Here is a 23058-nt window from a genome sequence, read left to right as displayed (position 1 = left end):
AACATTAAGGATGATATAAAAGGATAACCTTTTACACCAAAGTACTGGTGAAAAAAGTCAAGACTCGACAAAATTCAGAAGAGCTTACAATAATGACAACTGAACATAAGTAAACGACTGGAGCACAACAAATTCAGGACTTACAAGTCAAACATCCAACTAATATAATGAGAAACCAACCACAGTTCATCTTTCTCATCTACAAATGGGAGACGACTACAAAGACTAGAAAAGAGGAGGAAAAGTTATAGCATAATCATATGAAAAAGATCTAAAATTTGAGAGGGTGAAACTCTTCCATGAAGCAACTACAAACAAATTAAAAGCAACGAAAAAACTAGCAGAAGTTACGAAACAGAAGACAGACTGATAAGGGGTGTGTGTGTACACACAATAATAAAAGATACCTCAAATTACGTTTAAAAAATATAGAGAAATGGGGATAGAGCCATAGGAGAAATCGAGAATATTCACCGATATTGTGATGATGAGTTTCAAAAAGATTAATCGTGTGGATCACATCTTATTCCTCTCAAACATATCGAGTGCAAACTGCAGAGAAGTTTAGCCAACACTTGTTGGCTTCCAAGCCCCAACCATGCAAGTAAATTAAGCCAAACGAAACATAATGCAATATTTATAAGTAGAAAAATCATAATATAATAATTTATAACACAAAAGGGTTAGAAAATGGCACACAGTGTGGCATTAACTATCATTCAACGTCTAATTGAATTATATAAATATTTTTAAAAAAACAAATACACAAATGATCGATCTACTGTATTTTTATGTCAAAAGGTCTACTGTTTATTAGTAAATTAAATTCATCATAAGCAACACCTGACGTATACAAACCAATATGAAAACTATACCAAAGCAGGCTTACAAAATCTTTTAATTGCAAACCCACATGTTGTTATACATGAAAATTTTTTTTGTTGAACAAACAAAATAGTACTCCCTCCTTCCCTGAATATTTGACGTTGTTGACTTTTTTAAACATGTTTGACTGTTCGTCTTATTCAAAAAATTTAAGTAAGGATTAATTCTTTTCCTATCATTTGATTCATTGTTAAATATACTTTTATGTATACATATAGTTTTACATGTTTCACAAAAGTTTTTAAATAAGACGAACGGTCAAACATATTTAAAAAGTCAACGGCGTTAAATATTTAGGGACGGAGCGAGTATATTATATAACACCTCCGATTTCACGTGTAACCTGCAGGTAAGAAGGCATATCGGCTCTTACTAAAATTCATCTATTCCAAACATAGCATGAAAACTACACCAATAAAATTAGCAGAAATTTATTTGTACATGTAGCAGGCTTTTGTAGTCCCTGTTTGTCATCTAACCTAGCACAAGTAAATTCTGTACAATTTCTAGAAGTACCTACTTGTACCTATGAGTAAGAATTTGGTGGCATCATATTATCTCTCACCAAAAATTTATGTTCCAAAGAGAGCATTAAAGCGTGTTTGAGGGGAGACAAAAATAGTATCGTGAGCCATTAATGTAGATTAATTGAGTATTAATTATTTTAAACTTAAAAATAGATTAATATGATTACTTAAAGCAATTTTTCGGTATTTTTTTTAAAAAAATGTATAGTTTAGTTCGTTAAGAAGTATGCGCACGAAAAACGAAAAATTTGTTCATGTCCAGTTCTTTGTATTGGGATATCTTATCTTATTTTTTTACAAAGGGAGTACGTGAGCTTCTCTCAAATGCTAAATCCCAAGTAACAATAAGTGCCTGTTTAGCAGTTTCAGCTTCAACTCTCCTAGAACTAAAACACAGTCAAACAGTTTTAGCTTCACCTAAAATAAAAATGGAGCTAGGTGGAGCGTTTTTACAAAATGAACTAAAGAAATGGAGCTGAGTTTAGGAGTTTAGACTGCTGTACGATTCCACTACAGACTTAACTTCTGAAGCTAAATTTAAAAAAGTTAAAGTTCTATCGAACAGACCATTTGGTACATCGATATGCCGGACCGGACATGTTGCTTGATTGCTTCCTCTCCTCACGGTCTCACCTGAGCCTCACAGACGCCGTGCCAATGTGCCTATTGACAGCCACAACACTAGCCGGCCACACCCCAAATCCCTGATCCCTCCTCCCTCTGCTCCCAGCCACAAATCATCGTCGCCACATGAGCAGCAGCAGCCTCCCTTGCTACACTACACATACTCCTACGTGACCGTTACATTCGCCGAAACCGAAACGACACCAACCAACCAAACAGACGCCACCGGATAAACAAAAACGCACGTAGCAGCAGCAGCAGCAGCAGCCGCGATGCTCCTGACGCGCGCCTCCCCCACCTTCCTCCCCTCCACCTCCGCCGCCTCGCCCTCGCCGCAGCAGGCGCCGTCCTCCCCGACCTTCGGGAGGAGCCAGTACCGCCGGGGAGGTGGATTGGTCTCCGTTTCTTCTCCGGTGGCCGGTCAGCGCGGTGCTGCCAGGAGGAGGTCCGTGATGGCGGCGGCCGGCGCGGTCCCCGCGGCGAAGCTGGAGGACGCCGACGCGCTCATCGACTCCGTCGAGACGTTCATATTCGATTGCGACGGTGAGATGGCACACTGATCGCTCGATGGTTTGATTGATTGTGATTTTGTTATGAATTTCGCGTTCTTTTTGTTTGCGTAGGTGTGATTTGGAAGGGCGACAAGCTGATCGACGGAGTGCCGGAGACGCTCGACATGCTCAGATCAAAGGTCCGTCGCAAACTGCAATGATCTTCTCGAACTCCGAGTCCAACTTAGCATTAGCAATCTGCTGGAGTTGAAGCTGATGATGATGGGGTTGTGGCGTTGCAGGGCAAGAGGCTGGTGTTCGTGACGAACAACTCGACCAAGTCGAGGAAGCAGTACGGGAAGAAGTTTGAGACGCTGGGACTAAACGTCAATGAGGTAGGATTCATGCCATGAACTGCCAATTTTTCTTTGCCAAATTTTCTTGTCCAACCAATCTGGTCTGATGAGCCTGGAACGCTCTACGCAGGAAGAGATCTTCGCTTCGTCGTTCGCAGCTGCCGCGTACCTGCAGTCCATCGATTTCCCCAAAGACAAGAAGGTATCTAATCTATATCATCATCTTCAGAAGTTTTAACATGTTTTGGTGCAAAGATACGCGCACAACGTTACCATTTTTACTGTTCATGTTCAGCAATTTTGGCAAATAATATTTGCGCAAGGTTAACATTTTTATTGTTCAGGTTTATGTGATTGGAGAGGACGGGATTCTGAAGGAGCTGGAGCTGGCTGGATTTCAGTACCTCGGCGGGCCAGTAAGTAATAAAATTTCTGAACCCATGTTCAGTGCTGCATTCCTGGGACAGATTAACACACATAACAATCATCTTGCAGTCTGATGGAGACAAGAAGATAGAGCTGAAGCCTGGATTTTACATGGAACATGACAAAGATGTAACTACGATCCCTACTTTGGTTTGCAGTAAAATGCGATCATTGCACTGAGAACCATTTGGATTTGTCACAGGTTGGAGCAGTTGTTGTGGGATTCGATCGCTATTTTAACTACTACAAAGTACAGTAAGTTTCTTCTTCTTTCCTCCATTGTCAAGAAGACATGAACATATATGTAAGGCAAGCAGAATCAGATTAGTAGTTCTATCATAATCATGCATCCATTTGATAATTGATGCATGCAAGATGCCTCAGATGATGAATTGATGATTGCAGTTCTTTACCAATGTTGACCAATGCTGTCTGCCTGTGTTGCCAAATCACATCTTAGCTCTCGTGTTCATGTAAATAAGTTTGGCATTAACCAAAACCAATACAAAAGATTTGCTAACTTACAAGTTACAACTAATCAACTTCTGAAGGTACGGGACACTGTGCATTCGTGAGAATCCAGGGTGCCTTTTCATTGCCACAAACCGGGACGCCGTCACCCATCTTACTGATGCCCAAGAGTGGGCAGGTTAGTCAGGCATTCCAGCTCTTCCTACATTAGAATATGATGGATAAATGCTTAAGATGATGAAGATTTTGCCTTCACCAGGTGGAGGGTCAATGGTTGGTGCAATTCTTGGTTCAACTAAACAAGAACCGCTCGTTGTCGGGAAGCCGTCAACATTCATGATGGACTACCTGGCAAAGAAGTGAGAGGCCAACTGTCTCAGCAGCAGTCATGTTTCATCCATCGGTATCAGAAATGTAGCTGGATGGATGGTTTCAGATTCTTACCTTTCTTCTCGTTTACCTCTGTGGCAGGTTTGGGATCACAACATCCCAGATATGCATGGTTGGTGACCGTTTGGATACCGACATCTTGTTTGGCCAAAACGGAGGCTGCAAAACTCTTCTGGTCCTTTCAGGTTCCTTGATCCTCCTCTCCTTCTGAACTATGCATGCTCTGCTGATTTTATGTTAGTACAAGCACCAAGTGTTGGATGCATTTTGCAGGTGTCACTTCTGTACAGATGCTTCAGAGCCCTGACAACTCGATCCAGCCAGATTTCTACACAAACCAAATTTCTGATTTTCTCACCCTCAAAGCAGCAACTGTCTGAAGAAATGGGAAGTAAATGTGTTACAGATGGGCGAGGCCCCTTACTTTTGTATAGGCGGCATCCGCCAATTTTTAGCAACTAAGGTCACAAGGATGCTTTTTCTTTCCACATTGTTTTGTAACCATGAGACAAATGTTTATACACTATTATATGTAACACAAGTGCATATCACAATGGATACTATTGACCACTTGTCCTTAGCTCAAAATCAACAATGAGCAACCAGAATTGTTTATAATAAAGAAAAGGGCAGTCAAGTACACAGATAAGCTTGAAGACAACATTGAGTGAGCAAATGAATGGGGCAATCAGAGATATGCAAATTCACAAGGCTGAACCAGGCCTGGGAAAATATAAACACAAATAGAACAGCCAAGACGATGATTCACAAAAGATAAGCATTACTGTCCATGTGGCAGTATCTCCAGGTGGTTTTTCACTTAGAACATTACAGATAGCTGCATCACATTCTTATCGGTATCAGCACTGATTCAATAAGAGTTACTAAAGCATTAAAGATGATCCCGAAGAAAGCATTAGAGATGTCAATTAGGCATATGTTGTATACATGTATGTACAGAAGGTTGGTGGGCTGATATGGATGAAATGCTCCAGAAGTAGAACCGCCCCAAAACACATTGTAGGAATTCGATTACCTCAGTAAAAGCAAGAAGAATGCACTGTACAGAGGTAACAAAAAAAAAATCTAACAACAAAATTGCATGATGGAAATCTCTACAGTCTCAGTTATTTTTTTGTTATGTCTTTATTTTGCTGTTTTCTTTAAGTTGCTCATCAGCGCGCCCAAAGCTTCCTTTATATGTTGGCCCCTTGTTTGCCTCACTTCCTGCGATGTGAGGCGCAGGATCTCAAGACCACGTCCCAGAGTGGCAATCATGGGAACAGAAGGTGCGACCTCAGCAGCACACTCAATCCCGTCTCCATGCATCAGGAGACCAGCGCATGCAGCCATGCTGCAACCAAATGTTGCCCAAGGAGTGATCCTGAAAGGTTGTTTTTGCCTCTTCTGCATTATTTCGTAGAACGAAGTTCGCATAGCCATCAAGCTAGTTCTCTTTGCTGATGAAATTACAGTGTGAGTAACTGCTCGAATCTTCTCCGATGAAGCTGTGAATTGTAAAACGGATGCGTTTGAACTAGCACTAAAAACCCCATTCGATAGGACCTTGCTTAACACGATGGAAGCATGCCTTTGCAGCTGTATTAAGCCATACTTCAGGACCACCGGTGTTTTATAGGGAGCCAGCTTAAGAAAGGCAGATGCCTGTACAGTTTTTGATAAAGATGAAAAGCCCAGAATCGCTGTTCCTCCTGCACCAACTACGACCACAGGTTTCTCAGCTACCCAACTCTTTTTATCTGTGCTGTCAACTGATGATGGCAGCTCATTGTCCTCACTGTCATTTTTATTGCCGTATTGCTTGAAGCAGCTGCTGGCTAATTGTGCAATCTCTGAAGGAACAGGGGTATCCCAGTGTCTCCTTATTCCAGCTAAGCAACTGGCATCAACTACAGCCACCACAGAACCAAACTCCCTAACCTGGCTTCTGAGGGCTTGCACAAGAAGAATATGGCATTTCTCCTCAGAGTTGAGTTCTGAAAAATCCAATTTTTTTGAACCATGATTATCTCTGGTGTCAATGTGGCTTCTTCCTGCGTTGTTTAAACCTATCCTGAGGGCTTCTATTGCGATCCTAAATACATACACATCAGACAGCATTTCAGTGGAAATTGGCTTCCCATCATGAACTTGTCTGAGCAATTCCTGAGCAGAAGCCATAGCTTTTCCAATTGACGGAATGTCCACAAATATATCATAAAGATCAGCAAGCAACGGATAAACAGTCTGTGCAAAAGGTGGAGCCTCGTATCTGTCCGATGGCTTGCATTCAGCCAGTTTGCACTCTGAAACACCATCAGAAGAGATAGCCTGGGACATCAACAAATTAACGGTCGGCGCTAGCGACTTCACGAGTTGTCCCCCAATGTCATCCACAAGGCATATCTTCCTGACATGCGAGCTTACGATTGAACTGGTGCTCTGAGTGAGCAAGCAGCTACCCTGTGACTGTCCACCCGTGCCATCATCCGTTGAACTTTGAGCGAGCGAGCAGCGACTCGCCAATTGCTGACCTGAGCCTTCTTCCATGGTAGATTGGCCACCCGATGCGCCGCCATTGCAATTCCTCTCATACGGAGACTCGAGCAAAAGAAAACACGAGCCCGTCTCCTCCGCGGCTCTCTTCGCGGCCAAGACATGGCCGTAGAACCCGACCCCGAAAATCTCCTGCAAGACCTGGCACGCCGCCGCCTTGACGTACTGATCCTTGCTCCTCTTCTCCGTGACGCACCTCTTGATCACCTGGAACGGGGACGCCGGGACGCCGCCGGCCCCGCCGCCCTCGAGGCACTCCTCCTCGGCCCGGACGTCGTCGGCCGCCGTGTGCGCGAGCTGCGTGACCACGGCGGCGGGGCGCACCCGCCTGATCAGGGAGTCGGCGTCGGAGGCCGACCGCTCGGACAGGTTCTGCGCCGCGAGGATGTAGATCACGCCCCCGCGCGAGCCGGAGCCGGGCTCGCGGTCGCGGAGCGCGAGCACGAACTGCTTCGTCTCCTCCGGCACGGGGACGCCCCGCAGCAGCCGCGCGGACGCCCGCAGGTCGTCCTCCCTCAGGAGAGCGGAGAGCGGCCACAGGCTCTGCAGGTAGGTGAGCACCACCGTGGCCATGGGCGCCGCATCAGCCGCCTCCCGGCGACGAGGAGGAGGGCTACCACCTCCGATCAGAGAGAGAGAGGGTTGACTCACCCACCCCCTCCTTCCTCCCCTCTCCTCCGGCCTGGATCGCGCGACCGACGGAACAATGCGTCCCGGCCGGTTCTGCGCGAACAGCCTGTCCGCCGCCGCCGCCGCCGCGGTGTCCGGCTGAGATGGGGCGGCGCCGAGGAAGACGAGACTCGAGAGGATACGGGAATTTCGGATGGCGTGTGTCTGCGGAGGCTAGCCCTAGGATTTTTCTTCTTTTTCTTTCTTTTTTCTTTTTCCTCTTTTCGGTTTTCTCCACCGAGCCGTGTTCTGTTTTCCGGAGGAGACGGACCCTTTTCGAGAGTCGACTTCATCAGAGTTCAGGCTCGGTCCGTGTCGTGCACTCGTACGTGCTCCAAGTCACAAGTCGGCCCGTGGACATATGTGGAGCCCGGAAAGGTTTGTATGCCATGTTAGCATCCTTGTTCGATTATGCTAAAGGTAAAAAGTACAACCCAAGATGCCTCAACTTGTTATTGAGTTAACCTCAACCGTAAAACTAGATATATGACATCCCTCAATTTACAAAACCGTTCACATTAGGTCATTCGGTGGTTTTGAACCCGATTTATCCGATGTGGCGGCTGAGTCAACGTGCGATCCACATGGACCCTACATGTCAGCGAGGCCACATCAACCTCCTCTCTCTTTTCCCCTCTTCTCTCTCTCCCTTCTATGTCCCTTCTCTGCGAGGCACCAGCCTCGGTGGCAGGCGTCAGCGATGATGGCGGCAACGGGCAACGCGGCGGTGGTGGGGGGAGGAGTTGTCGGTGGGCGGCGGAGGAGCAGCGCGTGGGCTCCCCCGCTGGCCGCCGTCCACGAGGTGTTTAATTCTAAGTTATACATGCTCCAGATACACATTTAAACTAGAACATAAGAATTGTAACCATGAATTAATGAGAAACATTTGATCAATTCGCCGCACTACTGATTTGTTCTAGAATTTCTAGAAACAAGGTCTATGTGGGACGGATGGAATAAGAAATATAACTATAACCTTGTTGTCACAAGAACAAGAAGTATAAAACCTCACAAAAAGATAAAGAGCTCCATATGTTGGATTGCCGCAACGTGAATAGACAAGTACAATAACACCGTTGAAAAACGCAAGCACACACAAAGAACATGACTAAGCATCATCTGACATCTCCGTTCCTCTAACATGTTAGCAAATCAATACCACCAGTGACACGGATTGAATCATCAGCAACCCAATAGACAAACCTTTATAGGTCTCCATGGAGGATCCACCTAACAAATAGACATCAACGAAGAGATAGAAAAGACAAACTCGAAATAAATCTACCTCTATGTACAAAAGGCAAACTCTATCTAATAGATCCTAAAACAGTAAAATTTGTTTAAGAAAACCCTAAAAACTTACTTGAGTTCTCTTACCCTCACCGTCGGCGAGAATGCTAGAGGTAGAGAAGGAAGGGGACCTATGAGATGGCGTGAAGGAGAGTTGTGGGTTGCGATTGACCCGATGATGGGTGCTAGGAGTGAGAGTTGAAACATGACAATTTCTACATACACTATATTCGATTATGGCTTGTAGATTGTTGAACCACGTCAACAACCTTCCGAGTAGATAAAAAATGTTACGTCATCCAATCATAAATATTTAGGACAAAATTCGGTCAAAATTTTTAAATTCCCTACCATCCATTTTATAGTACAACAAGTTTATAAATTCTAGTAAGTTCGTGATGTTATGGTAGTTCCTTCAAGGGAAATCTACATGTAGCACTTCTTTTATTTTTACATTAAGTATTTGAGAAAAACTACATGTAGCGCGACGTTATTTTTACATTAAGTATTGCGATTGATGGTTAGACTTTTAAAAGTTTGACTGGAACTTGTCCTAATATCAAATATTTATATTTGTGGAACTACCACTCAGTAATAAACATAGTGGTCAGATGGATTAGAGAGTAGTATTCCAACACCCTTTATATTTGTTGATAAACCCTGAGCTCCACTCGATACGCTCATGGCTCTGGTTGTTCCGATCTTTCAGTGAGTTGATGATAATTACAGTTTGGGGGAAATGTTGACAACCCGACTATAATCGTACAAGATGTTCTTGTGTTATGCCTTAGCGACCGATACACCTCTCCGTGGGTTGTTCATCTTGCAAACATGTTATATTATCTATAAATTTTAGAGCTTTAGAATGTAAGTATGTTAAATTATTATTCCACAAAATTCACATAATATTTCAATATATCCCCTCCATCATTTTTTATATTATCTTATATACCTATATAATTCATTTTCACTTAATTAATATCATCATATCAATTGTTTGTAGCCCTTATATAATTAATCTATGGTCCAAATTATCTCCTTCCTTTTTTTTCTCTTATTAAGTCATATCACCTCAATTGTTTTTAGCCCATAGATAATTAATCTATGATGCAAATTATCTCCCTTATTTTCTTCTCTTACAAAGCTACATCACTTTAATTTTACATTTGAATCGTTATTTTATATACTATTTAAATTATTGTAAATCACGTCAACTTATGTAAGCTTACGTCATCTAGCTATATTACACATTATTTATATTTGTTATCATACTAAATGCCCGCATCAACGCGTAGGGTTTCACCTAGCTTTTACAAAAGGATATGAAACAATAATATAAGGGCAAATGATAAGCCAATAGTTGTGTGCACTCTTGCCCAACCTACATCCCACTGCAAACAACTCCAACAAAGATGCAATCTAAAACTTTTATTAGTACCTTTGTCCACTCAAAAAGTCATCTTACTAGGTCTTTTGGATTTGTATCTTTCTATAGCTGGTATATGGGGTCACCAAAAACAATGGAAAATAACTCTACTTAGAAGGTCAAAATTTGATCGCACGACATAAGAAGTTAATCGATATATTATAAAGAATCCGCTCAAAATTGTGAACATGTTCAGCTCAAATTGCTGAAGATGGACCTATAGTACAACTATGGTATAAGAAACACAGCTGCTATAGCAGCTGTAGTTGTATAGATGCAATGAAAGGGTACCGGAGATGTCATGTACTGGGATCAATTCCGAAAATAGATTTGTTCAAAGTACGGACACATATTAGTAACCATAACTGAATTCCGGACACATGTCATACACTAGAGTCGGAGATCCTTGCTCTCAAGGAAGGACTGGCTCTTCCTCTTCAATGGTCTCTCAGGCCGATTGTGGTTGAAACTGACTGTCAGGTAGCGATGCAAATGATTCAGTGAAAGAAGAGGGAGTTGTCGGAGATGGCGTTTATTCTCAGGGAAATCAAGAATTAATTCAGCGGTGATAGGGGAGATACTCCTGTATAAAGCTCATCGGAGCCAAAACCGAGCTAGTCGTAGGTTAGCGAATAAAGCTCGGTGTAAGTATTTGTCAAGCCTGTAGCCAGGGAACAGTTGTAATTTTTTATCATGGGTTGTCAGTGATGACCCCATGTCTGAGTAATTGAGTGCTTTTCCCCGAAAAAAAAATCGCACCATTTTCATACAAGGACGACACAAATATGAGTAGAAGAACATGGCTCTTACAACAAATTCAGTAAGTATTACACTACATAGCAGTGATTATTACCTTTTGTAGATAGGATTTTGCATCTACTTTCACTAATGAAAATTTTGGTGGACAGTGGTCCAAGCAAATTGCTCATGACCACTCTCTATCAAAAGCAACGCTAAAGGCTCAATTCAACGAGCTCTCATAGAGAAAAAGAATAAACTCAAAATGCCACTGTAACGATGGCTAGCTGGTGTGATCGTGTCAGCTGCTCTTCCTTGCGAAAGAGACGGGAATCAATTAGAATATTCGCCTGAGAATTTGCCAGTGTGTTTGGACCTGGACCTAACATGCGTCGAATGGAAAGATTTGAATATACACGCTGGCAACGTGCTCCAATAGGAAGCGAGTAAATGACACACAACAAGTTACTATTATCACTGTAGCACGAATCGCAAAGGAAATGGTCAACAGAGTGAGAGACTATTCCTTCAGACTAGTCGCCACCTCCCAATTCATATGGAGCGAACTTCGAATATGAGTGAGATCTGTTTTGGGCCTCTCTCCCTCGCACATATTTTGTAGGATTCGTTTGAATATAATTTGCGTATCCACCGTTTATGTAATCAATCGCAAATATAGTTCAGAACATTTACAGTAACATGGATAAGTAACAACACCTATGATGACTTCTCTTTCAATAATGAAATAGCAACACATATGGTGATTTTATATTGAAACAATGATAATTATTCACTTGAGTAAATAGATAATGCACCTGTCCGCAAATATATATAAGAATTTTACCTAGACATTATGTAGGTCCAGATACATAAACAGATACATGTATACATAACTTGAATGTGCTATTTTTGAGAATGGAAGTTAGTAAAGTATTACTCCATTTTATATCTTTTTTAGGGGAGAGTATTACTCCATAGCTTGCACATGGAAACACATTATAGTGTGATGGTGCAGTTATAGCATGGCATTATTCATTTTACAGATAAAAAAATTCTGGCGTAAAATGACCAAACTTACCAATTTTTCATCACAGACAGCTGCAAGGAAAAAAAGTTACTACAAATACAAACGTGAACAAGAGAAATCACGAACATCTCAAACAAAAAAAAAAAAGAGAAAGAAAGAAACGTGAATAAAATACACGCGAAGCGCACGCCCCCGCCTTCGCCGTCCTCCTGCTCCTCTCCCTCTTCCACCTTCCTCCCGCCGGAACTTGACGAAATCTGGGAAGCGAGCCAAGGAGGAGGGGGAGGAGAACCCCGCCGCCACCGCCCGATCTCCCCGTGCGGCGCCGGGCGGGGGGGGTGCGGAGCGGGAGCCTCGACCGCGCCGATCCGGACAGGGGCCACCAGATTCGCCCCGCGCGTGTGCCGGCGCCGAGCGCCCAGGCGGCGTTAGATCCCGCCGCCCGGCCCCCCCACCCTCCCCCGTGGTACGGTCGCTGATACGAGGTCCTCTCGGATCTCTCCGTCGTTCAAGCTCACCTGTGATTGTGCTACTTTTTTTTTTTTTGGTTGTTGTTGTGTGTGGTGTTGATTGTGTGATCTAGTATATAGAAGCACGCGCTTGCTGCATTTGGTCGTGATTTATTTTGGATGTTTATTGGCGAAGTTAGCTTCTAGTGATCTGATATGGATTATCTAGCTGATTGGGTGATTTGAAGTTTAGTGCTGGTATTTGTAGTTTACTTCGGTTGATGCTGTCGGCTATGATGTGTTTTGGTGAGATGGGCTGGGTAGCGGTGCTACACATGAATTTGCGAGATTATGTGAATTTAAAGAGAAATGTGTTCAGTTTTCATCGATTAGTTTGCTTAGTTCACAAATGTATTTTTTTGCTGCAGGCATGCAAAGGGATCAGAGGCCACGGCTATAGAGTGATACATATATCTTGCTGCTGTGCTTTTGGGGCCTCCGGTCCTGCTTAGTTAGAGGAGATGCAGAGGAACGGAGTGATGGAATGCAGTGTATGCCACTCCAAGGTGGTGGCTCCGAGCCCCAGGAGTGTGTCGAGGGCATATGACAAGCACCGCAGCAAGATATCGTCCAAGTACCGCGCGCTTAACTTCCTTCTTGTGTCAGGGGACTGCATTTTGGTTGGCCTCCAGGTACTCCACTCTACTTGAAAGTGTTTGACTTCAATGCCAATATGCTGCCAAATTGTTGGACATATCTGATTGCCAACCTTTTCAAACCATGCTAATTTTTTACTTTGTATATGCAGCCTATTCTAGTATTTATGTCCAAGGTTGATGGGAAGTTTCAGTTCAGTCCTATCAGTGTCAACTTTTTGACAGAGGTTACAAAAGTTATATTTGCTATTGTAATGCTAATAATCCAGGTTAGTTCTAGCTGATCCGTGCTTTCTACAAGTGTTTTTTTTTAAAATGTTCCATGTCTTGTTAGCATGCATGATCCTTCTATGTAATATCAATGTTTTGCACACATAATTTCTGGAATGGCTAATCAAAGCATTTGTTTTGCACACATAATTCACCATTTTCAGTAGACCAACAGTGTAGTCATGGATTTACTATTGGCAGCCTTCCTGGCTCTTGTAGTCTTGTTGTTTTAGTATTTTGCCCTAATGTTGTTATTTGTGTTTGACAGTCTAGAAAACAAAAGGTTGGGGAGAAGCCACTTCTGTCACTTTCAACCTTTGTACAGGTGATTTATCTTGTCAATGCTAGCACAGCATGCACTCTTTGTTGACTGTGCTCAACATGCACACAGATTAGATATATGACTTATGTTTATAGTGTTAACCACAAATTGTTTTTGTCTATTTGTTTTTAATTCCTTAGAAGAAGCTCATTTGTAGTTTTTATTCCTTAATGACTTGCCTTCAGCTTTCCTTTATTTATTTATAACTTTATGCATCAAATTGCTCTAATTCCAGCTTTCTAGTTATGGCAACTTATCATTTGATTCTTGAATCCTTCTCTTTTAGGCAGCACGTAATAATGCACTCTTAGCTGTTCCTGCTCTCCTATATGCCATCAACAACTACCTAAAGTTCATCATGCAGGTAAATGTTCATTGAACTTTATGAAATCTTGTTTTCCTGCAGTGTATCAGTATTTTATGCTTATGTTAAATACATGTGTTTCAAGGGAAATACAATGCTGTGAAATAATGCTGAAAAGGAGTTTATAGCATATGATGATAAGCTAATGTTCAAAAAGATATAATTATTCAGCTACTAGTAAACTATTTAGAAACTTTTAGTTAATATGAATGCAAAAGAGATGGCCTTAAGTGTTTCTCAAGGCCTCTTGAACTGTTTAATTGTCATTGCAACTTGTCCAATCATTTGAGTTAGTTAATATGAATTTTAATACTTATCAATGTTTCCAAGCCATTGCAGTAGGAATCTATCTAATGAGAGACCAATGATGTTTTAAGATTTTTTTCTAGAGTTCGGATTTGGAGTCTTCCAATCTGATATAGCTTTTGGTCTTGGTTTTAATTTAATCTGCTGTACTGCACATGCAGTTATACTTCAGCCCTGCAACTGTGAAGATGCTAAGCAACCTGAAGGTACCCTCTTTCGCCATTTTTCCCATGCTTTATTCATGTGGTTTTGCAAGATGCGAGTGTGTATTTTCCCTATGTTTGGCAAGAAGCAAGATTTACTAATATCATATTCTTTTATTCCTGATCAAGGTACTCGTCATAGCTATCCTCCTAAAATTCATAATGAGAAGGAAATTCTCTATAATTCAGGTGAGACTGAGATTAGTATTGTGGTCCTTTTATTCCTGAATCTTCCTTGTGGAAAAAAAAAACACAATTAGCCATTACATGTTAAACTGCACAGTGCATGCAGTCTCTATAATTCAGCTAAGAATTTCTCTCATTTAGATGTTTTTTCCTATTAGGCTATTGGTTTGTTATTGTGAATATAGTGCATGCAGTTTCCATGTTTTACTACTGCTAGGATTTTAGAAATCAATAGGCACCATTCGCCTCTTTTCTCAAGGTTTTTGCCTTGCCTTTTGCTGACTATATTTTTGAATTTTTCACAAACTCTGTTAGTACCAATGCAGAATCGTAACTAGCAATGATGGTTGAGTAGTTGACACTTTTAGATGCAGTGCCAAATTAATTAAAAATGGACTTGAAGTCTAGAATGGTACAACAACTTAAACTGAATCAAATCCTAGGGAAAATGTAGAGCAATTATATGTTCTTCAAATGTTTCCAACAATGCTGATCTATGACCCTGTTCTTTTTTTATGGCTATCAGTGGGAAGCCCTTGCTCTGTTGCTTATTGGAATCAGTGTCAATCAACTAAGCTCCATACCTGATGGAACCAAATCTTTTGGTCTTGCAGTCACCACTATTGCATACATATATACACTTATATTTGTAAGTTTTACTCACCTACATGGTATCTTGATCTTTGTAGTTTTCACTATTTTTTCAGCCACCTGAACAAATTTTGAATCGAGATGTTCATATTTATGTTCATTTGAGATTGTAGGTTACTGTCCCATCACTTGCCTCAGTCTACAATGAGTATGCTTTGAAAAGCCAGTTCGACACAAGCATCTATCTTCAGGTGATTTGCACTAAAAAAGTTTGCCTTACAACTCTTTCAAATTACTTATAACACACGCATAAAATACTGAAAACAATAAACTGATAAGATCTAGTCCCTTGGTTTTTGATGCTTACCTGTTCACATTTTTTTTCCTTGACTTCTCTCTCCCTTCATTCACACTAACTCTTGGCACAACATGCAGAATTTGTTTCTATATGGTTATGGTGCAATTTTCAACTTCCTTGGCATCCTGGGGACTGTCATATTTCAAGGTAAGCAACTTAGATTCTAAGGTGATGAATATGCTGTTATGCATTATAATGTATTTCAGTATTTGAAAGTCAACATGTGGGGTGACTTAGGCCTGATGGAAAATGGCATGCATGCAATATTCTCATTAGTATTTCAGGTGTTGCAAACAACAGATGTGGTACCCGAGGACTCTTGTGTCTTTTGTGTTGCAAAGCAAAGGAAATTGGATGTCTGTTTAGAGCTTGGTATATGGTTGAATATGTACTTTGAAATCAGTGCGTCTTTTCATCCTGCAAATTTTTATAGCGCTACCAGTCAGAAACTGAAAATCATGCACTGTAGCATGTTTTGTTATTATATTTAAAGTACCGTTCAAGAGGGGAACCCATATAGCCTATGCATGCATCACCTCTTCCAAGCAGCCAGACGGGCATTACTTTGTATTTCGTGTTTAATACTCTGTGTCTTACAAACTGTCGAGTTGGCCAAATCTTACTACCTTCCATTAGTGTCGTACCGTGTCTTATGTTTTGTTTTGGACTATTGGCTATATGTCTATGATATAACTTTGCCCCATTGTTTGCAGGGCCAGAGAGTTTTGACATCCTTCGAGGTCATTCAAGGGCCACAATGTTTCTCATTTGTAACAATGCTGCACAAGGCATTCTCTCTTCATTCTTCTTTAAGTATGCAGGTAAAGGATGGTATACCTGATTTACTCTCTTATACAATCTTGAGTTTCCAATTCTTTGTTTCTGTGTTTCAGTTACATGATGTTATGATTTCCCATGCTTTAGTAACAATTGACTAAAATCGTAATGCAGACACAATTTTGAAGAAGTATTCATCGACCGTGGCCACAATATTTACCGGTCTAGCATCTGCTGCATTTTTGGGACATACCTTGACAGTTAACTTTCTCCTAGGCATCTCAATAGTGTTTATTTCGATGCACCAGGTGATTTTTTATTGTCTATTCTTTAGCCTACTACTTATTGTGTCTTAGTTGAACATATGTAAGTGGCTAAGTGCTGTTCTTGTTCAGTTTTTCTCCCCACTGGCAAAGGTCAAAGATGACAAACCAGCTGGAGCATTAGAACCGGAAGATGCACAGAATCATAGGTAAACATCGCTTGTCCCTTGCATTTATACTTCATATTAATGACATTTGAAGTGAAAGTGTCATGATTTTATGAAATATTTCAGAACATCTAATCTCATAAAACAATTTTGTGTGGCAGGTCATCCGACTCTTCTTTTGTAAATATGACTGCTGGCGCTGCTGATGATGTAAGTGACTCATTGTTTTGTTGAATAAAACCAAGAATGACAACTTTATTTCTCATGGACTTATCTCTTGTGCTGACTATGTTTTCAGGCAAGCCATCTTACTGCAACCGATGAGAGAAAACCATTGTTGCCTATTTAGCCTTCTGTTTGAGGTGAATCTCACACACTTTTCTCATGGACAAATATGTTGCTGTGTCATTTCAGTGTTTGTTGGATGAAAATGTCACTTTGTTGCAACTGTAAGCTATCTGTCAGTGAAACTGCATTCGCAAGGAACTGCTTACGATCAGTTTCTGTATTACTGTTAGCGTTAGTTACCTCAGATTGAAATTCAAAACATGGGTTGGGTGGGTGAGGGGTCACCTATTAGAAAGTTTAGACTATGATGGTAGGAGGTGATTTTATAGACCTGGTTGCGGCAACCTGCAGCTGCCATCAGTGAGACTGACAGAGACAGTTGATGATTTGGTGTTATGTACTATTGTCAGTAGCTTCTCTTTTGCTTAGAGTAGAGATGGATGTTAGAGCAGATGCTTGTGACTTTGAAGGCAAGGAGTGCATAATCAGTTGGGTGTAACATAGTTGGAATCAGAGTTCATCTTAGTTATATGACTACTACTAAGATTGGTACTATCTATCACTACTAGTAAGCCAGTTCATGGTTGTAAAACAACAGGTACTCTCATGGGCATGGAATAGAAGCCCTTAGCACCAAAGAAAACTATTTGAGAGCCTAGGCTTACAGCAACCCAAAACTACCTATTTTTTGTTGCAAACAATTTCTATTCCTGTTTGTTGGTATTACAATCAACAGCTTTGTAAGACGTTCATTCTCAATAGCTCTGATAAACTCTTCCATTTGATTCTGCAGGTAGGTATAGAAGAAATTCTTTTTGCCATGAATCACACAATTTATGTAGCATGATGAGTAAAATAAATAGTTGTAAACTATAGAAGGAAACGAAATATTCATAGCTCCGTTTCAGGTTATCCTATTTTCTCTTCTTTTTTTTTTTACCCCAACATTTTTGGGGCAAACATTCGGATGGCAAGACTTCCGACCCTATACAAATACACTCATACTATACAAAGTTCCCTTTGTTCTTTTGGCAAAATCGATGTATGTTAACGGGACACAATTGTACTGAACATTCGTACCATTTATACTACTGAACTGTTTTTTTCCTAACAAGCTCAGTGTTCTGCTCAGTACATTTTTTTTCCTTAGATGATGCATCTTCAGGAGAAAAAAGAAGAAGAGAAACAACTCCATCCAAAATTGAGCGATTTACTGTACTACTAGCATACTCTTGCACGTCTAACTAGCTTGCACACATGGCCTTAATAAGGCCTTCTGTTCTGTTTTTTACCCCTGTGGACTCCTAAGCTTTGGGAAAGTTTTACCGGTACCAGTTTATATCAACCAGAGGCTTTTTGGATATAGTCTCTCTTCAACTATTACTGCAAGAATTGTATCTCTTGCATGTCTAACTAGCCTGCACAACGCAAGGCATATACACGGTTGATTCACGCGAACAAATCAAAATGAACAACTGCAAAAAAAAAAAAAAAATCCTCGTGGATCATCAGACCACGCCTTGCTGGTCTCGCACGACGGCGTAGTTGATGACGCGGGCAACGGTGCCCATCGATGGCCGGAACGTAGGGTCGTACTGCAGGCACTGCACCGCGATTCTCCCCAGCTGCATTGTGACATTGCCACACCCTGACGGTTAGAAGTAGAAACCTACTAGAGATACATAGATAGAGATGGTAATGGTTGGGTGCAAAAATGCAATGCAGGTGAATAGTTAAGAGAGAAACCTTGAGAGCTCCGGTAGGAGGATACTTGTCGCCAAGATTGGGGTCGATGCAGTCCTGGACCCTGTCTTCAGTCAAAATTGGAGTTGCCTAGCATATCAAATGGGGCAGGAGATACGCCAGGTCAGAGTCTGAACATTGTGTGATAGCATCATCTTTGTTTCAAGATATACTAGTACTATGATCGTACTGCCATTGTTTTTGTTTTCGTTGGATTGTGTTGTTTATTTAGGAAAGAAACGGATGCAATTTGTTTCTTGCGTCATAGCACAAATGCATCTCCTACTGTCTTATCGCCTTTGGAAAGTGACCTCCATAAAATTTTAATCAAGGGGCTAGAAGCTTCTGGTTTGAGGTTTATTGAAATTTGGCAGACGAATTGCAGTTTGATAATTGATAAGTACGTGTTCGGTATTCCACAGCTTAGCTATCAGATAAATCTTTCACTAAAAAGCTTTTCAGCTGCTTCTTAGGTGAGAAAGGAAGACCAAGGATGAAAATAGACGAGGTAGGTGACCAATATATTAATGTTCTTTGGGTTAGCTGGTACAACTGAGAGGGAAATGCAGTGATTAAGACAAAGAAAAGGAAATGTGAAAACCAGAAAAGAAAAATGCTTACCCAGTTAACCAGGCTTCTCTGACCCTGCGGCAACGTCCGGTCCAGCGGCTTCCTCCCCGTCAAGAGCTCCAGCAGAACAATCCCAAAACTGTAAACATCGCTCTTATCGTTCATCTGACCAGTCATGGCATACCTGGAACATTCCCAAACCAACGAAAATTTCAGCAAAATCGTTCGACGACCCAATCCAACAACAAGAAAGCCATGACGAGATCGATCAGCCATGGCCAGACAGAGATCAGCTGGGCTTGTGTGTGTGCGTGCGTGCACGTACTCCGGCGCCTGGTATCCGAAGGAGCCGAGGGTGTGAGTGGAGCGGTTGAGGCGAGCCATGTCGGCGGCCTGGCTGAACATGTTGTAGTCGGCGATCTTGGCCCTGAACCCCTCGAACAGCAGCACGTTGGTGGAACGCACGTCCTTGTGCGTCACCGCCGGCTGCACCTTCTCGTGCAGGTACTCCAGCCCGCGCGCCGCGTCCAGCGCGATCCGCACCCGCTGCTCCCAGCTCACCACCGCCTTCGCCTCCCCGCCCCACCCCTGTCCGTCCCTCGGCCCTGCACACGACGACACACCAATGGTTCAGTCCCAGGCTGATCACACCGTCTAGCAGTTCGGCAAGCGTGGTTGTAAAAAAAAAATGAGAGGGAGTGACTGATCCTTAGAAGTAGAGATTGTACCGTGCAGGACGTCGTGGAGGGTGCCCATGGCGGCGTACTCGTAGACCAGCACGCGGAGGTCGCCGCTGATCGTGTACCCCAGCAGCCTGACGAAGTTCTCGTGCTTCAGCCGCGACGCCACCGACAGCTGCAGATATATATGGTAAGTAGTAGCAGAGTGAGCATTGGTAAAAAGCACCGAGAAGAGCTACGCACCTGCTTGAGGAAGACGACGTTGGACGCGTGCTTGGACGGCTTCTCGAGCTTCTTGACGACGGCGGGCCTCGCGCCGCGCATGAGGACCCTGTACACCTTCGCGTAGGAGCCCTGCCCGATGAGGTTCTCGTTCGAGAAGGAGTTGGTGATCTCGTTGAGCTCGCGCACGGGCACCTCCGGCACCTCCACCGTCACCACCTCCTCCGCGGCCGCACGGTCCGCTCCTTTCCGTTTCTCTGAACACAGTGGAAAAAAGCAAAGATTTCGCTGTTAATCCTTCACGCATGCTAGTAGAAATGCTCGATTGTCTCCTGTTTAATCACTGTCGACTATCACTTATCAAAGCAGAGCTAGAAAGAACACAAGAACGCAAAAGATTATATCGAGGGCCTGTCTACCTGCTGACAGACACGATGAGAATCCCAGAATTGAGCTAATCAAATTACAGCTAACCGGAGTAGAGAAACAGTTGAGAATTCAGCACCAAAAGCAACGTGGTCCAATTGTCAACAAAATGGAGAAAGAAACAACAACAACACACACAGAGAGACAAAAACAAAATTACATACCATGATCCACTGGATAAGAGTAAAGATCCTCGGACTCTTTCTTCCCAATCCGAGGTAGGCAGCCGTTGCCTCCCTCCCCGAACAAGCTCCTCACGCTCTCCCACAACCCCATCGCCGGCATCAACTGATGATCAGCTAGCAAGCAGCACGAGTTAACTATCTATAATTAACTCCTCTGGGGTAGGTTTGCACGAGCTCGAGAGGGCGGCTAAGCTGCGGAAAGTAGTCGCCTGCTTATGTATTGCACGGAAATCTATCGATTGATCGCGTTGCTGAAGTTTCGTGCCTAGCCTGTGGACGATATCGCTGCAAGGGAGGCCAGGGCGAGAGGAAGTAGACAAATTTCCGAGACTTTGAAGTGAACCGGCGATATTTAGTCGTCCCAGCCGCCGTGACATCTCGCCGCGGACTTCTTCTTCTTCTGCTTCCCGCCCTTGTAGCGGGGCCCGGCTATCAGCTCTACTACAGTCGTTGGAGTTGAACGACCAAGTCTCGGGCAAATTAGCTCTCGATAGGCTTGCACTGCAGCCTGAAGCCCTGAACCGCCCGGTACGTAGTACGCTGTCGTTGGCGCGGTAGCGTCGCTGTTTGCTAGGTGGGACACCGGTATTCGTCCTACTCGATCTTATGCCATTACTAACCCAAGACAAAGATATGATTTTTATAAACTCCACATCATCGAGAAACTAGTACGAGACATTATACTTCCAATACAAACACCACTATTCCATACTTAAATTTAATGCTACTTATCTCACATGATGTCTTGGATGTTGTGTAGAAACTATGACATGCAAGATATGGTTTTCTTCTCTTTTCTTCTCTTTTCTCATTTATTCACTTGCCACATCATTTTTTATTTTAGGTGGTAGTTTATTTAATACTATGGACATCATTCATTGGGTTGGGAATGACCTTACCTTATGTTATCCCGATCGATCGATAGACTTTGATGACTACATTGACGCGTAGCGTTTCAGAGGAGGGGAAAAGCGTGTGCTTCGCTCGCTGGCGCTGCTTCCATCCACCCGTACGTCGTCCGGTCCCGGTCTGGGGCCTAGCTTGTTACCGTTTCACCGTCGCTTTTGCGTGCGGTTGCACGTTATTTCGGCCTGCGTCTGCGTATGCGTGCGTGCGCGTCGCCAGGCAGAGCTAGCCGCGGCCAACACGCCGCAGCGGGGCACCGGCACGGCAAACGTTCGTAGCAACGCGCGGGCCATATCTCTATCAACGGCCTCGTGGCGGCGGTGCGGCACCGCACGCGGGTGGCGGATCGATCGACCACAACCCCCCTGCATGCAGGTTCGTTGGTTCCACCTGCCTCCCCAGCTCCCCGCGCGTGAGCCCTTGTCGTCGCGGAAGCGCACGCTGCTGCACGGCACGGGCGTCAGTCGTGCGGCGGCCAGGGAATGTAAGCCAATCTCACGCGACGGCGTGACGCGGTGGGCGGTGGTGTGGTGTGGAGCCCGTCTCTCCGGCGCGTACGCGAAGCCGTCGTAAACGTCTCGGTTTTTTGGGGGCTTCACTGGCCGAATCAGCCAGGATCTACGATAGGTACGCGTTTTTTTTTTTTTTTGACGGAGACATGGAATAGTCCACTCCGTAGACGGTATCGTACGGTATACCAGCTACCGGAGTACTATTCTGTACTGGTATGTGACTTTCCAGGCAGCGCCGGTGATCTGAACTCCGAACGCACGGCAGGCTACGATCAGCCAGGTGGACTAACACGCCTACTTATACCGACCATTCCTATTTGTTGTCTGACCCTTGTTCAAGTAAAGTTTAATTTGGGTCCTGTGTATGTCTCACGGTAGTTGACTAACACTCGAAAGATGAGGACAAGTATTAGGAGTTAGGAGCACTGTCCATATTCCAATGTGCTGGACAATCAACGTATCGGCAACTTAATTCCTTTCCAACAAGGGGTATTTCATATCCCACGTTGCATGGAAACCGGCCAGCGGCAGATTAGACACGCGGACGAGTTTCGTCATCAGTATCAAAATCCTCGGAAACAAGGTTGAGATGCCACAAAGAATCAAGAATCCATGATTAAATTTTGAGTGGATTCAGTTTCATATCTTATAAATTTTACTTCCTCCGTTTCTTAAATATTTAAAGCCATTGGCTTTTTTTAAATATATTTGACCGTTCATCTTATTAAAAAAATTGGG

General features: G+C 43.1%; 4 protein-coding genes across 5 annotated transcripts; 2 read left to right on the top strand and 2 right to left on the bottom strand.

The window, feature by feature from the left end:
* The first annotated feature begins 2215 nt into the window (after positions 1–2215).
* LOC127770728 (phosphoglycolate phosphatase 1A, chloroplastic-like) lies at positions 2216–4733 on the top strand. Its single transcript, XM_052296541.1, has 11 exons — positions 2216–2579; positions 2660–2727; positions 2830–2922; positions 3014–3085; positions 3228–3299; positions 3379–3438; positions 3512–3564; positions 3861–3958; positions 4040–4139; positions 4252–4355; positions 4444–4733. The coding sequence occupies exons 1-11, from the start codon at positions 2309–2311 to the stop codon at positions 4548–4550; spliced, it is 1098 nt and encodes a 365-aa protein (XP_052152501.1). The 5' UTR covers positions 2216–2308; the 3' UTR covers positions 4551–4733.
* A 336-nt stretch (positions 4734–5069) lies between these two features.
* On the bottom strand, positions 5070–7669 carry LOC127770727 (uncharacterized). The gene has a single exon (XM_052296540.1). It carries the CDS (start codon positions 7297–7299, stop codon positions 5317–5319), a length of 1983 nt encoding a protein of 660 aa, XP_052152500.1. The 5' UTR covers positions 7300–7669; the 3' UTR covers positions 5070–5316.
* Positions 7670–12014: 4345 nt separating this feature from the next.
* On the top strand, positions 12015–18113 carry LOC127770689 (CMP-sialic acid transporter 4). Of its 2 annotated transcripts, XM_052296499.1 has the most exons (16): positions 12015–12342; positions 12754–13017; positions 13134–13250; positions 13520–13576; positions 13860–13937; positions 14405–14449; positions 14576–14635; positions 15159–15281; positions 15397–15474; positions 15659–15728; positions 16295–16402; positions 16533–16666; positions 16754–16830; positions 16950–16998; positions 17087–17150; positions 17870–18113. In XM_052296499.1, the coding sequence occupies exons 2-15, from the start codon at positions 12847–12849 to the stop codon at positions 17135–17137; spliced, it is 1218 nt and encodes a 405-aa protein (XP_052152459.1). In that variant the 5' UTR covers positions 12015–12342; positions 12754–12846; the 3' UTR covers positions 17138–17150; positions 17870–18113. The 2 variants fall into 2 exon arrangements, with proteins under 2 accessions (XP_052152459.1, XP_052152460.1); XM_052296500.1 differs by lacking the exon at positions 12015–12342 and having other exon boundaries at positions 12444–13017.
* Positions 18114–18446: 333 nt separating this feature from the next.
* Positions 18447–21247, bottom strand: LOC127770690 (PTI1-like tyrosine-protein kinase 3). Its single transcript, XM_052296501.1, has 7 exons — positions 20882–21247; positions 20313–20548; positions 20118–20244; positions 19715–19994; positions 19441–19573; positions 18823–18909; positions 18447–18701 (listed from the first exon to the last, which is right to left on the bottom strand). The coding sequence occupies exons 1-7, from the start codon at positions 21000–21002 to the stop codon at positions 18585–18587; spliced, it is 1101 nt and encodes a 366-aa protein (XP_052152461.1). The 5' UTR covers positions 21003–21247; the 3' UTR covers positions 18447–18584.
* Positions 21248–23058: the final 1811 nt, after the last annotated feature.

The sequence above is a fragment of the Oryza glaberrima genome, chromosome 4 (assembly GCF_000147395.1).
Source record: "Oryza glaberrima chromosome 4, OglaRS2, whole genome shotgun sequence".
NCBI lineage: Eukaryota > Viridiplantae > Streptophyta > Magnoliopsida > Poales > Poaceae > Oryza > Oryza glaberrima.
The sequence above is the reverse complement of the archived record's forward strand: the minus strand, read 5'-3'. Positions and strand labels throughout refer to the sequence as shown.